This window comes from Pangasianodon hypophthalmus, chromosome 2 (genome assembly GCF_027358585.1).
Source record: "Pangasianodon hypophthalmus isolate fPanHyp1 chromosome 2, fPanHyp1.pri, whole genome shotgun sequence".
Taxonomy (NCBI): Eukaryota; Metazoa; Chordata; class Actinopteri; order Siluriformes; family Pangasiidae; genus Pangasianodon; species Pangasianodon hypophthalmus.
The window spans coordinates 12,716,262-12,733,278 of record NC_069711.1 but is presented as its reverse complement, the minus strand read 5'-3'; the positions used below and the strand labels follow the sequence as shown (position 1 = coordinate 12,733,278).

Here is a 17,017-nt window from a genome sequence, read left to right as displayed (position 1 = left end):
TTGCCCATCAAGCTTTGTTCATCACTGTTTATTGTTTTATTGCACTCCCACTTTGGTGTCATTATAAGGTCATGATTTTCCACTGACACAGAGTAAACAGAATTTTCACCACATAGTGCAGACTGGCTGGGAAGGGAAACTAACCATCTGTGCAAAATGACACTACCACAAAACCACCCTTCCTCATTAGGTTCACTGCTAAAGATAACGTGACCTGATAGATGGGTCAGCTTCCAGAAAAATCAGATCTAGGAATTGCTGTCATGTAGGAAGCACCTTTTGTTCCATTCCCAAAAAAATGTGAATGAAATGAGATAGTGGGTCAGCTTATATACTTTCTTTCTTTCTTTCTTTCTTTCTTTCTTTTTTTCTTTCTTTCTTTTTTTTTAACAATTGACAAGCTCAAATACATGCTCTTCAGTGTTTGAGATGTCAGCTTATTATTTTTTCATTGTCTCCTTTCATTTTGAATACACTGCAATTTGTGGCATTGTGGTAAGAAATCTAGCCTCACGTGGGGTTTACAGTAAGGGGAAGCAGCACACAAATTAGACAGCTTTTTTTTTTTTTTTTTGCTACACAAACCTGCTTACAGAGTTGATAAATGGCTCTCTGCATGTGTGTGTGTGTGTGTGTGTGTGTGTGTGTGTGTGTGTGTGTACGTGTGCGGGGGTGGGGCGGGGCCATTTTATGGGACATTTGGCTGGTCCTCGTGAGGGAGTTTTTCCATTGACAAAAACTGGAACTTGAACAACTTTGCAACTTTGTTTTGGTTTTGGTCCTGTCTCTGCTATTGCCATAGCACTGGTCTGTTACCCATTATGTTCACATGTTTTGGATTAGTGCTTGTCTTGTTTGTCTATTTATCCTCTGTTTATGTCTGTAAGTCAAAGCCTTAGTTCACTTTGTTTCCAAGTCTGGTTTCATTGTACTTGCTATTCTTCATCTTTGGCTGCTTGACCTAGACTATGGATTATCCTAGATTGACATTGTCTGCATGTGCTCCTGCAGTGATCTCTGAATATGAATCCTGGATTGCCCACCACAAATACTACAGGAGCATGTTACATTAGTTCCAGCAAAGCATTAATTAGCATTAATTAGTGGAAGATCCTCATAAGGATAGTACGACAAGTGTGTGTGTGTGTGTGTGTGTTTGTGAGAGAGAGAGAGAGAGAGAGAGAGAGAGAGAGAATAAATCAGTTCAGCTTAAGAGTGGTTCTTTAAACACCACTTTAAACACTACTAGCTGACATGAGAAGCAAATAGAAATGGCAGTATTTGGGGATTCGTGATGTCTGTTTGGGGCTATGTGCTTGATAATGAATGATCTCATTTGCAGTGTCATAAAGCCAAGTGTTATAATGGATTTGTTTATAACACCAGCTGGGTGAAGCACTTTGTTTGTTTAATTATAGGTCAGTCAAGCATAAAAAAGCTATCATCAGGAGCCAGAGCTTTCTAATGCATCTCACATTCTCTTATTTGTCTCTGCTTCTGTTTTGCTAAGCTATAAAAAACCCTCCTGTTGTTACTGTGCTGTCAAAATAACCATGTCTGAAAATATACAACTAGAAAAGGCTGATTTGAATGGAGCTCTATCTAATTATTTCTCTAGGTGATGAAAGGGGAACTCCAGGTTTCACTCGTGACCCCACTCAGCTGAAGGGCGAGTTATATCACACGGCTTTGAAAAAGAGTGCTCAGGGCTTTGGCTTCACCATCATTGGAGGAGACCGACCTGATGAGTTCCTGCAGGTGAAGAATGTCCTGGCAGATGGACCAGCCGCACAAGACAACAAGATGGCCTCTGGTGAGGGAGAGCACTACATGGATGAAGCAAAGATGACTCCAGTGCCCCTGATGCTTTATCTGTGTTTGTTTATGAAAGGAATATCTCATTGTATTTAACCTTATCTTGATCTGTCACACATGTAGCTTTTGGACAAGAATTTCCCCATACTGAGCAAAGAATGAAAAACCTGTTAATTCAGAAAACATATATATAATGGAAAGCTATGGCCAGTTGTTGAAGTCTGTCAGTAAATGTTTAATATGTGGTTATGTAATGCCAATTCAAATCTACAGCTATTACACTCTAACAATAAATATGAAAGGCATGAGAGAATGTCTTACCAAAGCTGTACTTAATCCAATGTTACTTACTGGAGCCCTGACCTCAACCCCACTGAACACAGCTGACTGTGTGCCAGGCCTCCTCGCTCAACATCTGTCCCTGACCTGATTAATGGTCTAGTGCGATATTGCCACAGCCACACTCCAAAATCGAATAGAAAGCCATCCCAGAAGAGTGGAGGTTATTATAGCAGCAAAGTTGGGACCAACTTTGGAATGGGATGTTCAACAAGCACATATGGTTATGTTGGTCAGGTGTCCACATACTTTTGGTCATATAGTGTTCATTGACAAGATGTGTGTAGATGGAGAATAGTTGAAAAATTCCTTAATAGCAGTAGTACAAATATCAAAGCATATAGTACAAATAATATACAGCAAATAGCTTTATAAATAAATTCAATGCTTTTTTAAATATAAATGATTTATCTGTGAAGTATTTTAGAGATCTCATTCACTCCTTTTTTTCCTCAGGTGATGTAATTGTGGAGATCAATGGCACACTGGTTTTGGGTAAGACCCACAATGACGTGGTGCAGATGTTCCAGTGCATCCCCATCAGCCAGTATGTGGATATGGTCCTGTGCCGTGGCTACTCCCTGCCCCCAGACGTGCAGGAGGACAATGAAGACCTTCCCCCTCCTCCACCTCCTCCTCCCTCGGCTGGTGAAGTGGTAACAGCTGTACCCCTCATCAATGGGCAGCCGCTGCTAGTGAAGGGTGATGCTTTGCATGCTTCCTCCCAGGAGCTCCACTACCTCACTACCGATGCCAGTGGGCGGCCTGTTGTGGCGGCGTTACCCAGCATTCCCACTGGTGCCGATGAGAGGCCTGAGGGTGGAATGTTGCAGCCGGAGCTGGTCACTGTGCCCCTGGTGAAAGGCCCAGGAGGGTTTGGATTTGCTATTGCTGACAGTCCGCTGGGCCAGAAGGTGAAGATGATCCTGGACGCACAGTGGTGCCGTGGCCTGCTCAAGGGTGACGTCATCAAAGAGATCAACAGGCAGAATGTCCAGACATTGAGCCATGCACAAGTGGTGGACATCCTCAAGGAGCTGCCTGTGGGAAGTGAGGTCAACCTGCTGGTGCTGCGAGGAGGTGAGGAAAGCAAAAGACCAGGAAAGAGAGAGTGAGGAAGCATTTCGAGGGAAGGACAGTGAAAAGGAGAAGGGGAGAAAAAATATATTCTATATTGTGTTTGTTTTGGGATAAAAAGATTTAAACTAATCTATCTGTCTATAGCATATCATATTTGCTGCAAAGAGTGTTCTAATTTTTAATGTCTAAATATTCTCACTGTTTGCTATTAGTCCAAATTATTACATGCTCGCTTGTGTCAATGCTCAGAGTAGCAGTTTCTAAGTTTTCTAAGATTTCTAAATTATTTGTTTGCTGGTTTGCTTGTGGTTTTGGAAGCACCAGACAGAATACACTCAAAAAAAAAAAAAACCTTAATTTTACCAACTAACATACCACCTTCTCCATCTCTTGTCTTTTTTCTTCACAAAATAAAACAGACCAGCCAACATCTCTTTCTCATGCATTACAAAAGCAACTCAAAGTAAGCAACTCAAATATTCAGAACATGCCCTTTCAAACCCTATACTCTGATTTCAGAGTCTAATAGTAAGACCATTATTGTTAAATGTACTGTAAAATTTAGATGTCATGCCATAAAAAACATGATCACATGTCAAACACAATTTCTCTAAATAGTTCTTTTGCCAAGGTCTTAAAATGATCTTGTATTTACAATGATACTGATATTGTCATACAATACCTGGCATAAGTGAGAGACAAGCCATGTGTATTCCCTTTTGGAGTTTGCCAAAAGACATGTTGGAGACTTAGCAAACGTGGAAAATGGTACTCTTCTTTTGAGACCAAAATATTTTGGCCTTGGCACAAAGCACTACCTTTTGGCCGACACTTCTTTTCAACTTAACAACACCATCCCCACAGTGAAATTGCTGTTCATCAATAGTTTCCAACCAATCTGACAGAGCTTGAGCAAATTTTCCAAGAAGAATGGGTAAAAAATAATAGGATACAGATGTGCAAAGCTGACTGAGACATATCCCTGAAGCCAAAAGTAGTTCTACCAAGTACTGATCTGGGGTAGGGTGAAACCCTAATCCATGGCAGCAGTTTCAAAGTAGTGTGTGACCTTCCATGATGTCATGCATTTGCCCAGCTCATAGCCAGTTTGCACTCCCAGGTGGTGGAGAAAGTGCTGGAAAGACATACACAAAGCTCTTTGTCAGTATATTGACAATGGATTGTTTCTTTTTTGCTCAGTTCTTTAATCGTTTGAACTCAACTGCTCTCTTTACACATGCTTTAAGCAGGATTTATAATTCCCACTTTTTCCAATCTTTAAAGGCTCTACTTCAAAGTACAAAGTGGTGACCATTAGGGTTCCTGAGTGTCTGGTATGTTGCATAGTAATTCAAGCGTCGCATCCTCCTGATCTTTCCCAGCCGTAAGTCAGACAGTGCCATCCTCTTAGGTGACCCACAGCACAGGTGGAACATGAACCTAAATCCCAGCTACAAGATGCATCACTGCACCACTAACCAGCTCCTGGGAGTCCATGTGCGCTTTGATCACTAGAGTAGGCTCACAGCCCGGAGTATGCTAATAAGTTACAGGAGAGGGAGAAGAGGGAGAGGGAAGAGACAGGATGAGAATATGGTATGTTAGAACAGAGAAATGTAAGTGGGAATAAAAGACGAAGAAAGAGGACCAGGGTGAAAGGAGGAAAGAGAGTTAAGCGTTGACTTACTTCCTTTGCCCTTTCATTGAGAGAGAGAGAAGGTAAGTGTGTGAAGTTTTCTTTGCCTGTTTACTACTAAAAAGAAGAGCTAGCGAGAGTGCGAGTAAGATAGATTTTTGTTAATTCATGTGTGTTCCTTGAGTGACAGTCACATCAGGGTTGGGGATGTGTAGAGTGTGGGTTTTGTGCTAACAGATGGAACCATGGATCAGTCATTAGGATTTTAGGCAATGCTCTCCTCTCTCTGGAGCCACCTCACCCCCCACTCTCCATCTCTCTCCTCCTTTCATGAATGTGTCCTCTATCCATCATTAATATGTCTTAGATGAAATATGCTTTTCAACCCCGCGCTCAGATCTCTTCATGGTCTCGCCTGCCATTTATTTCACCAGGAGTTATTGGCCCATCTTTCTTGGGAAATGTGGTTAATGCAGACTTTCCCCTTCTTTTTTCTTTCTTTCTTCCAATATTGATAGTGGCGCTTTGCTTAGCTGTTTTGCTGAAAATTGCTACACTGAGTTATCTAGAAACTGAAATATGTCTTGTAGCCAGCATTTTGCACCTATCCATTTACAAAAATGCTAAATATATTTAAAAGTTTGAATATGTCCGCTATTGGTACTACAGATCACAACAAATCTGTCTTCTTTGGCTGTACCACCAAGTTTTTTTTGTATTATTTTTTTACTCAAAACCATAGCTGTGACTTGGTGTTTGACCCATTTGTTATTGATGATAGATAACTTTCTTTATCTAATGTTTTGGAACTAATTTTAGTATTTGCCGTGCTATATAAAGTCTTTAAGTCTGGATTTAATCTATCTCACACTGTTGAACCTGAATTACTGATGGATGGTAATGATCTTAACAGAGTAAGCCCAGCTAACGTTTGTAACCCAATATGCTCGATTTGATCAGAGCTTGTGATATTGTTGCGTAATAATAGGTATTGTAGGACAAGTGTGTAAATTTGGCAAAATATACATTAGTTGTCCTTCAGATTTTATATTAAGTACTACCTAGAAATGATTTCAGGCTAATATATGGCTGTAGGTGAGATAAATACGCAGCTCATGTTGTATCATCTTATAAGAATCAAGTTCAATCCTGAGTTACCATGTGTGGAGTTTCACATGTTTTTCCAAGTGTCCACATGTGTTTCCTACAGATTTCCCTGCATTACCTGGTAGGTGCATTGATTATGCTAAATTGCCCCTAGGTGTGAATGAGTGTGTGAATGTATATATGCATGGTGTCCTGCTGGACCCACAGTGACCCTGACCAGGATAAAGTGGTTATTGAAGATGAATGAATACTCACTAGCTTAAAGATGTGTGTAATTAGATAATGGATAACAGAGTTAAAATGGATTCCACACTCATTTTTTTCTCATGTTACTTTATGCTACAAACATTGTATCATGTTTCTGGTCCTTTCTCACCATCTTCTGCTCATTTCTGCCTGTAGGTCAGACTTCACCAATAAAAAGTCTTAGACCTGTGAGTATGCTAATACTTTTTTCACATTTAAAACCATAAGGCTTTAGCTGTCAGGATGGAAAGTTGAAAACTTGCCTTAAAAGCATGCACTTTCTAATTGTGCCCTGTAGAGACAGGAAATAAGTGCCAGCCTTGAGACTTTGGACCAATGCCATGATGTCGGAGCCCCCCAAGCCCTCACATATTATTCAAGCACGTTACCCAGTAGCTCTCCGAGACGAGATGTCACCCTCCGCCAGAGCAAGCTCAAAGGCACTGCACAGGAGTCTGGACAGAGAGGTATGCAAGTGAAGGGGTAAATTATTATTATTATTATTATTATTATTATTATTATTATTATTATTACATTTATAAGTCACTGAGATTACATTTGTAAACAATCCGTTATGCAACTTTAGTGTTCGGATTTTGTGAAAACATTTCTTAATATTTTATTAATAATAAGTTGTAAAGAAACAGTAGCCAAAGAATGGGTTAAGTTAATAATACTGCTAAAAAAATACTGTACCTTATACCTTATATGAAAAAAACGTATTGATATTGGATAATGACTGATAGTACATAGTGTATATTGACTTCACTACTTCATGTACATTAAGTCAGTTTGGTGTTATTAACTGTTTCTCAGCAGTGCCTCAGTATAAAGAGCTGGATGTGTTTATAAAGAGAGATCAAAAGACAGGATTTGGCTTCCGTGTGCTCGGAGGAGAAGGACCTGAACAACCAGTAAATTCTATTTTCTGATATCATTCACTTACTGTAATGACCTAACCACCATTTGCTCATTGATGTGCTTTCATGGTGATCTGACCTGTGATGTCAACATGATGTCCGTTGCTCTAAATGCTTCCTTTTTTCCTAAGGTATACATAGGTGCTATCATAACCCAGGGTGCAGCAGAGAAAGATGGCCGTCTGAGAGCAGGGGATGAGCTGATGGCCATCGATGGCATCATAGTAAGGGGCAAATCCCATAAGCAAGTGCTGGATCTGATGACCAATGCAGCTCGCAATGGACAGGTGCTGCTGTCTGTGCGCCGAAAGGTCATCTACAGGGGTGAGTGTTAACAATCATTGTTCTGTTTACTACTTAGTAATGGCTGTTTTTTTAACCCAAGTCACCACTTGGGATTTTATAGCAATACAAAAACTAAATTTGTTTTAATATTCTACAATGTTCCTCGTTCCAGTTTTCATGTTCTTTGTTTTTTTAATTTCCTTACTTCTCTTGTTATTGTTACCTTTTCCTGGTTGCTGGGTCTTCTAGTGTGTTATATTTGTTCCTGTTTCCCTGTAACTTGCTTTTTGATCCAAATCAAGTTTTGATTATGTACTTCCTCTCTGTGTTTTTGCCAGCCTGTACCCTGACTCCCAAGCGGTGCATGTGGCCTGCCTCTCCTTCTTTCTGGGGATGATAGTGTTTATTATTGTTTCACATTTTTCAGCCATTTTAAGTGTTACACATTGATGTGAAGAGAACACAAGTGTAGAGAGTCAGATAAATCAGCTTCCTACAACACTCAGCTCAATAGTAATTTTTTTTTGTACAAAGAATCCAACTGGAATTATCCAGTATAGGAAAGTATTTCAGTACAGGAAATGATAAAATGATATTGAGAGGGCCTTTATCTTCCTCTGTCCTCTCAATCTCCTCTGACCCTCTTGCCCTCCAAACTGTTTCTCCAAAGTTTTATATCCAGAATGATGTCAAGATGATTTCAAGTTTAAAAATGTAGTTGGTCTGGCAGATAAACACAAATTTCCCACCTGGTCAACACTCATGAAGATTGTAAGCCATATGCAAACAACACGTATTCTGTGATGAACATCAACTACTTCATTAGTGTGTTTTCACACCAAATGATGTCTGAGATTCTTAATGAGAATTTAATCAAGTTGGGACTACAAACAAAAGCATCCATGCTTACTAAGTGTGACATATACATATATGTCCTTCACAGATGTGTCTGATGATGATGGGGCACGGAACCTGGCTCCAGCGCTAATGAATGGTTCTCCAAAAACCCCACGTGTTCAAGTCCCAAGTGTCTTGGACCATGAAATGATGGATATTACACTCCATCGCAAAGATAACGAAGGCTTTGGCTTTGTCATTCTCACTTCCAAAAGCAAACCACCACCTGGAGGCAAGTAAAGTGAACAAAACACACATGAAAATTTACAGTTAAAAACACAATGCTGTTCACTTTTTCAATGATTGAAAACCTTGCATTGCGCATTACATTGGCATAACATATTCTGGAGGTGCTTTTTATATGATAGCTCACATCAAAAGCATGTTCCATAAATATCAATTTAGCCATTTTTACTGTGTTCTTGGGTAGCATCTATAATAAAATGTCTGCTTTATATGATATACCTACATATATACCTATACACCGATACACACATACATACATAATGTATATATACCACAGCAAAAACATTTAAAACATTTCCAAAGAATACATCATTCTGGGTTTACTGGAAATGTTCAAAAAAACAGGTGTGGATTTAAACATGGGTTAAAATGTAATGTTTCTTATAGTGTTTCTGTAAGACACTTTTCATACAGACAACTAAAATAACTAACTAACTAACTAACTAAATATATATATATATATATATATATATATGCTGTTGGTAAAAACTGACCTGGTTTAAAATTGCAACACTTATTTATTTCATTTATTTAATATTTATTAATTTACACTATATGGCCAAAAGTATGTGGACACCTGACCATCACACCATATGTGCTTGTTGAACACCCCATTCCTGTTATAATAATCTCCACTCTTCTGGGAAGGCTTTCCACTTGATCTTGGAGTGTGGTTGTAGGGATTTGCCCATTCAGCCACAAGAGCGTTAGTGAAGTTGGATGCTGATGTTAGGTGAGAAGGCCTGGGGTGCGTTTCAGTTCATCCCAGGGCTCTGTGCAGGTCACTTAGGCCCCTTAGTTTCAGTGAAGGGAAATTGTAATGCTACACATACAAAGCCATTCTAGACAATTGTGTGCTTTCAACTTTGTGGCAAACGTTTGGGGAAGAACCACATATGGGTGTGATGGTCAGGTTTCCACAAACCTTTGGCCATATAGCGTAGTTATTGTTCTGTCATTATTCTAGTTAAAATGATTACACTGGCTCCTGTTTCTCCTATGTGTTCCATGCTTATTATACAAATCCATACCTAATCCAAACAACCCAAACCCTTCACTAATGAGGTGTGTGATGGTTTTCAGTGATCCCTCATAAGATTGGTCGCATCATTGAGGGCAGTCCAGCTGATAGATGTGGTCTGTTAAGTGTGGGTGACCGTATCTCTGCTGTTAATGGCCGGTCCATCTTCGAGCTCTCTCACAGCGACATTGTGCAGCTTATTAAAGATGCCGGTAATGCTGTCACACTCTCTGTAGTTCCTGAGGATGGTGAGTAAGCACTCAGTAAGCAAAGAGACAGACATATGTGCTATCACTAATATGATAATAAATCTCATATTATTAATTATATTAACCTGATTCAACTAACTTATAATACAGGGTGTCCCAAAAGCCTCCATACATAGGGGAAATTAACACTTTTTAACAATTTTGGAAGACAAAAATTTCCCCTATGTATAGAGACTTTTGGGACACCTTGTATAATACAGTCCTGTGTCAAAGGTAATTTGGTTAGAAGGTTTTAAGGTTTTGCTTGGAATCTCTTTCTCTCATAAGTTATTAAAATAGTGTATTAATTATTTAAATATATTATAAAATATTTGATAATTAGTATGAACTTGCAGTGTTCATTTGGTATAACACTGCAGGCTTATGAAAAGTTTTGATTATTCATGTGGCAGTTCAGTGAACCCCTCTGTCTTTCAGTGTGTGTTTACCCCATATGGAAACTAAATATCTTATAATATTTTAGTAATATAAATTAAATATTTTGTAATATATAGTAAAAAAATATATATATTTTTGTATGCATTGTTGTGAAGTGTGTAGGCTGAGTGCTATTAAAGAACTAAAAAATCACATGTAAAAAAAAAATCACATACTTTACATACATATAGTAATGCGAGAGGATTGCAGTTGTATATAAATGTCTGGTTTGATTGGCTGTGATGATTCAGAATACAAAGGCCCGCCCTCGGCAGCCAGCTCAGCCAAACAGAGCCCAGCGCTGCAGCACAGGACACTGAAATCCAGCACACAGGAGGAGAGGTACCAACACTCACAACACTTTTTACAACTTAATCACATTATTAGATTATAATCTGCACTGTATACTTATTAATTAAAAAAAGAGTCTCCCATTTTCCCATTAAATATTGTTTAAAAGTGTATTGCATTATGTGAAGGTCTTCTTGAACTCTTCAGATTATGTAGGATGTGCATGAAGCTCTACTGTCTGTTACTTGCAGGTATAATCTAGATCTGGAGGAGATCAGGGATGAGTTGGTCTGGGCCGAATATAAAATTATTACCGATAATGAAAAAGAAACACTATGTGTTACAGGCTCCAAACAGGCAAGGCGCCTACTGTTCTATACTGTTCTAACTATTCTATAAATACACACATCACACCTATAGAATCTTGCAAAGTGCATGTTGCAGACTGCAAAATAATTTTTAAAAAAAATTTTAAACTGGTAAACTAGTGTGTTTGTGTGTGTTTTGTGTGTATGGGTTTGCAGGGTTGTATTCTTGTGGAGTTGGAGCGTGGCCCACGTGGTTTTGGCTTCAGTCTGAGGGGAGGGACAGAGTATAACATGGGCCTCTACATCCTGCGATTGGCTGAGGATGGCCCTGCAATTCAGGATGGCAGGATTCAGGTCAGTAGAGCATCTGAACTCGCTCAGTCAAGACAGCTTACTCTAGCTAACACTTCTTTTAAAGCTGATACAAGTATTTTATAAGTAATTGCTACTGGAGGCTCATATTTTCATACATAGCTCTGTATATGTATCTGATAATACACTACTAATGTTATAAACTCCACAACATGGCATAGTATTTACCTGTTACAGTAAGTGCAAAGTTTCTTCCACCATTCTGAATTCAGTGGAACAGAAGACTGATCATACCTCAGCTTACACATGCATCATAGCACACCTGATTATGTGTAGCTCTTACACTTGATTTCTTGGTGAAAGCATTGCTCAGCTATGCAGCACTGATGCAGTAGAACCACATTGCTCCAAAATACATGGAATACAGAATTACATGGAAAGCTAATGGGAAGCTGACAGCTTTGTTAGCCCAAATGCTAAAATTTAGCCAATCTTGCTATAAACAGGTGTGGGTAAATCCTTGGATGAATCAGTGCTATACACCTGACAGCTGCTAATAAGACATAGATTGTAGTTATTTCAAAATGATCAGAATCATAGCAATAAGCTTGTCAATCATCTAATCAGCACATTGTTCGTGAGTAAGTAACAAGCCAGTTACTAGTAACTAGCGCAGAAGACAGGGGTTTTCAGAATACAGTGGCAACGTACAACATGGGACTTCTTCGCAACTGTTTATTGATTGATTCCTGGTCCACATCTTAGATGTATAGGGCCACCTACTGTCTGAATGTGCTGAGCATGCACATATTCGGTCAATCATTCAATCTGGAACTCAACGAGCAAAAAGAGCAGCCCTCTCTGTAATCCAACAAATTAAAATCTATGTAGCGTACATAACATGTAACCTTTGATTATTGCCTACTTTTCTTTTTTTATCACATGACTGTCCAGAATTTTGTTGTTTATTATATTTTCCATACAGGTTGGCGATCAGATAGTAGAAATCAATGGGGAGCCTACGCAGGGTATCAGTCACACCAGAGCCATCGAACTCATCCAGGCTGGAGGAAATAAAGTACTGCTGCTCCTGAGACCTGGACAGGGGCTTGTGACTGACACCAGTGAGCCTCTCTCCCATCACACACACACATACACACACGCGTACACACACAAGCACACACTCACATACAGTACATGTACTAGTACATCTGTGATATATGACTCGATAGCATTATGTATAATGTATGACTAGTACTAAATATATGTACCTAGTATTGTTCTTTCTTTCTTTCTTTCTTTCTTTCTTTTTCTTTCTTTCTTTCTTTCTTTCTCTTTTGCGCTTTCTAGGTAATATAAGTTCCTCTGCTGTGTGCTACTACCCCCAGGAGCACCATCACTAACAGTTTCTTTTCCTCTCGGCATCCTTTCTCATTTTGGTAATTCTGTTTCTTTCATCCTCTCCTGCCTTCACTCACATCTGCTCACACAGCTGTAAAGAGTTATTCCACCCGAATGTCTGTATTCATTCCATATTTTCTGAAAAGAACATCTTGCAACTCTTGCAATGGTGAATTGGCAAATAACAGATCTGATAATGTGTCCTATATCACGATTGCATGTACTTAAAAATGTATGTCTTTTTTAAATGTTAATCATATGGACAAACAATTTATATAATTAATATATAGTCAGACTATGGATATGTTTTAGTGTTACCTTAATTCAATCATCATTCATCTTCAGTAACCCTTTTATCCCGGTCGTGGTTGCTGTAGATCCAGAGCCTGTCCTGGGATAATTGGGTGCGAGGCAGGAATACAACTGGGACACATACACCCTCATAGCTAGGGGCAATTTAGAGTCACAAATTCAACTGCTGGCATGTTTTTGGGAGGTGGGTGGAAACCAGTGAACCAGGAAGAAACCAATGTTGCCTGTAAACCCAACCAGGACTGAACCAGGACTCCTGGAAAACACTACCCACTGCAACAGCATGACACCCTTGTTACAATAAATTATTTTTAAATTAATTTAAACTTACTTAAATTATTGTTAACTAACTTCACAAAGTAGGTAGCGGTGTACTCTTCTGTCTTTTCATAACTTCATCCGTTATGATATTACATAATCAGTAAGCAGATTGTAGGCATATGTGTGTACCATATTAGAAAATTTGAGTAAAAATACTGGCAGCAGAAGAATTGTTACAACAACAACAACAGAAAGCATTATATTTTGTTGGAATGTCTTCCCTTTGGACTTATGGACTTATGGACCTTGCCATATACTGCTATGCTTTTGTAATGTTTTCCATATTTTAGCAAATGTGCGCCTTAGATGATGTGTGTTTTCTCATTCCAGGCCCTGAAGCACCAGATCCAGTAGTCTCTTCACCTCTAAGCTCTCCAGATGATGTTTTCTTCACAGAGCAGCTGCCATATGAAGCTTCAGCCTTTTCATTATTCTCACCTCTTGTTCGACTTTCCTCACCCTCATCGTCCTTAGGGAAGAGAGAGGATAGAGACAGGAGGAACTCTTCTGCCCTCTCTCCAAACCTTGCCAAGTCCAGGTCCAGTCTTTCTCCTCGTCCAAAAGGCATCAGCAAAAACAGGAGCCCCAAATCTCTAGACTCTGCTTCTCCCTCAACGTTAGAACCAATATGTGACAAGAAAAGTAGGTCTAAAGAGTACAATATTGACTCTGCAAGTACAGAAAGGAAACTTAATGGTCCATCTAAAACCAAAGATGAATCTCACAACTCCCGTAGGTCCAAAGAGAATCTACCACACTGCTCACAGGATTCAGTGAAGTGCAAGAAGTCCAGCAAACACCAACCGAGCTGCACGAAAAGTCACAAACAGTCAAATCAGTCAGGACAAGAAGTACTGGCCAATGGAAAAGAAGATTGCTCAAAGAGGTCATTTACAAGGGAGGAAAAGAAAGTTAGTAGTGAGAGGGTAGGAAGGGATTGTTCAAGAGGAAGGCAGAGAACCAAGAAGCGAGAGGGCAGGAACAGAAAGACTGCTGAAACAAATGGACAAGAAGTGGTGGTGGAGGCTGGGGCAATGCCAGAAGAAGACGTGAAGCTAAAAAGCATGATGAGAAGGAAAAAGCAACCACAGGACATGGAGAAAGACCAGGACACCAGCAAATCCAGAGTAAAAAAGAGCCAGAGTCATCATAAACATGAAAAAGAGGACAAACTACAGCAAAGAAGGAGTAAAGAACTACAGAATGGTTCAAAGAGAAAAACACAGGGTGAAGAAAGAGATATAGAGGTATATGATATAGTAATACAAAAAGAGAACCAGAATGAGGAAGAACTGACCATTACAGATGCGCCAGATCAAAACGATCACTGGACAGTACCCAGCTTTGCACGCATTCTAACTCATGAAGAGGTCGTGCGAGATTTGTATGGGTAACTGAAGCATGCACCACACATTGTGGAGGGAGCTGTGGTCTCTTTGCTTTTATCAGAACACTGTTCTGCCACTTTCACACTTCAACCATGTTTACAAAATTGCCATACTCTGTCTCTCCCTTCCCACAGACACTCATCTGAAACAGTGTACAGTGGGTTTCATTATCCCACTAAGTCCAAATTTCTACTTTTTAACACACAGGATGGGTAAAAGCAGTAAAAATAATAGTTGCTGCTATTCTGGTTTTATTCCCATGCTCTTATTCCCATGCTGGGGGCAGTGTTCACTGAGGAGAGGCTTAGACTAGAGCATCTGTTCCCTATGAAACATCTGATGTGACTTTCTGGTCAAGGCAACAGGACCTCAGTTCTGCTGTAATGTTTCCACTTTGACAGCTTTGAAAAACGTGGATTCTTGGCTGTCCATCACAATGCAGTTCATTCATATGCAATGAAAGGGACCATACTTCCCTGCCAGTCACCAAAATAACGAACATGACTTTTATGCTTTGAGTTTTATTATATATCCTGGAGTCATATTTTCCCTACTGCGATTATTGCCTCTAATACTGCATGCAAGAACTGACCTTTATCCCTCAACTTGCTTTTGTTGCATGCTTTTGAAATATGAGTTTCAACCACACTTTTAACAAAGAACTTTACATAGAGGTTTGAGGCTGAATTCTCTGCAGCAACTAGCTTTAAAGACTTTTTGTAGACTGTTCTCTGACACTGACATGCCTAAATTCTTGATCTTCAAATCGTATTATTATTATTATTGCAAAAGACCAGAAACTTGTGCTTCTTTGCTATTTCTATGAAACCTCCATTAGTTGTGTATAAGCATAGAGACATGTAGCCATATCGACTCACTGAACGTGATGTGTACAGTTACGTAAAGTAAGCACTGCAGTAGCTTTTACTTGGTAGCAACTATTTTGACCCATCACATGACTAATGGTACATGCAAAAGTGTCTTCAAATGTCTTGCGATACTGGGTGTCTCATTTCTTTGACTTTTATTGGATGTCTGTCTTCAAACCAAATGTAAATGCAGGCAGTTGAGCCCCAGAACTGATGAAAGAATTTCATATATAATATATTTTTCAGAAGATTATTATGGTTCACACTTCTACAACTGTCTCACACATCTGTGTGAATGATAAATGGTTCAATATATCAAAAAAAACAGTCTATGGTAAGGTGAAAATTTCTCAGAATAGGAATATTGCAGGTATTTTGTCCACTGATTTATCATTTTCATAAACCTGTATTCACTTTTACTCATAAGAAAAATGTTGTGTAGCATCATCAAGGGCTGATTTATGATAGTGGACTGATGGACTCATAAGGGGACATGCTTCATCAAAACCAAAGTATTGGTGAACATTCAGTGTGTGTGTGCTGTGTGTATGCCGTGATTCACCTCAGGTTGTGAACTGATATAGAATAGCTAATGGTCTTGTGTGATAGCTTTGATGTATTGAAGCCATTCAGTAGCACCATAAGCTTTTCAGGCTGCTCTGATCTGGAACAAATGATGAATCATTGGGCACATCCAGAAAGCATACAGTTCCTTTATTCTTTTATCAGTGACAAATGATCAAGAGTTGTGGTGAGATACAAACAGGATTGCCACCAATTTATGTTGGGAACATCCAGCTGAATTCCAGTTTGATTGAAAATGGACACTAAAGAAAAATGCCCTAAGGTTTCAGCACCATGCCATTAACTATGTACAACCCAGATCTGTTAGTAATGTTATGGAATGAAATGGTGTCCTCTTACATCATTTCATCACCAGGTGATGAAATCCGAATGGTCTGTCTATGTACTCCAAGATGTAAATGTTTATATATTGTACAGCGCCTTTATAAACGTGATGTTGTGTGCATTCACATAAGAAAGAATAGAGATCTGTAAATTGATGTCATTATTTTTGTATTTAAATATTAAAAAAAAAAATTTAAGGTGGATAAAAATAAAATAACATACCCCTGTTCAGGTAATGCACTGTAAAATAAAGTCATTTATTCTCCATGAATTATTCATTTAGTTAAAACGTGTCAATGTTGTTTTCTTACAGAATAAATTTGTGAAATTTGTCAGTCTGTTTGAGGTGGAATCTTACAAGGCATGCAATGCTTAAAACAGATTCAGATAAAATATTAAAAATAAATACGAAATATTTAAAAAATATTAAATATCTAAAGTAAAATTCTACATTTCCCAGCTGCTTCAGTATTACAAAAAAGCATGTTCTGAGTGTAGGAGATGAATGCTTAACAATGCTTGACTCTTGCTGGACGCCACACACCTTTGGCCACTGAGGACACAGTAGGAAGGTATTTTGACATATTCTTCTATTAACCCTAGTTTAACATTTTAGTTTGTAGCTTGT

The 17,017-nt window shown here is 39.0% G+C and overlaps 1 protein-coding gene across 4 annotated transcripts in view; it reads left to right on the top strand.

Moving 5' to 3' along the window:
* LOC113526469 (membrane-associated guanylate kinase, WW and PDZ domain-containing protein 3) overlaps window positions 1–17,017 on the top strand; it is a 112,643-nt gene extending 95,626 nt beyond the window's left edge. For 2 of the 4 annotated variants that reach the window (XM_026913537.3, XM_026913528.3), the window contains 13 exons: window positions 1,619–1,813; window positions 2,611–3,234; window positions 6,380–6,411; window positions 6,522–6,690; window positions 7,040–7,137; window positions 7,275–7,467; window positions 8,372–8,557; window positions 9,655–9,840; window positions 10,530–10,620; window positions 10,821–10,926; window positions 11,094–11,231; window positions 12,175–12,313; window positions 13,554–17,017. In XM_026913537.3, the coding sequence (XP_026769338.3) occupies window positions 1,619–1,813; window positions 2,611–3,234; window positions 6,380–6,411; window positions 6,522–6,690; window positions 7,040–7,137; window positions 7,275–7,467; window positions 8,372–8,557; window positions 9,655–9,840; window positions 10,530–10,620; window positions 10,821–10,926; window positions 11,094–11,231; window positions 12,175–12,313; window positions 13,554–14,617 (3,221 nt within the window). In that variant the 3' untranslated portion in view covers window positions 14,618–17,017. Of the gene's footprint in view, window positions 1–1,618; window positions 1,814–2,610; window positions 3,235–6,379; window positions 6,412–6,521; window positions 6,691–7,039; window positions 7,138–7,274; window positions 7,468–8,371; window positions 8,558–9,654; window positions 9,841–10,529; window positions 10,621–10,820; window positions 10,927–11,093; window positions 11,232–12,174; window positions 12,314–12,539; window positions 12,629–13,553 lie in introns of all 4 variants that reach the window. The other 2 variants (XM_026913553.3, XM_026913546.3) reach the window with 2 other exon arrangements.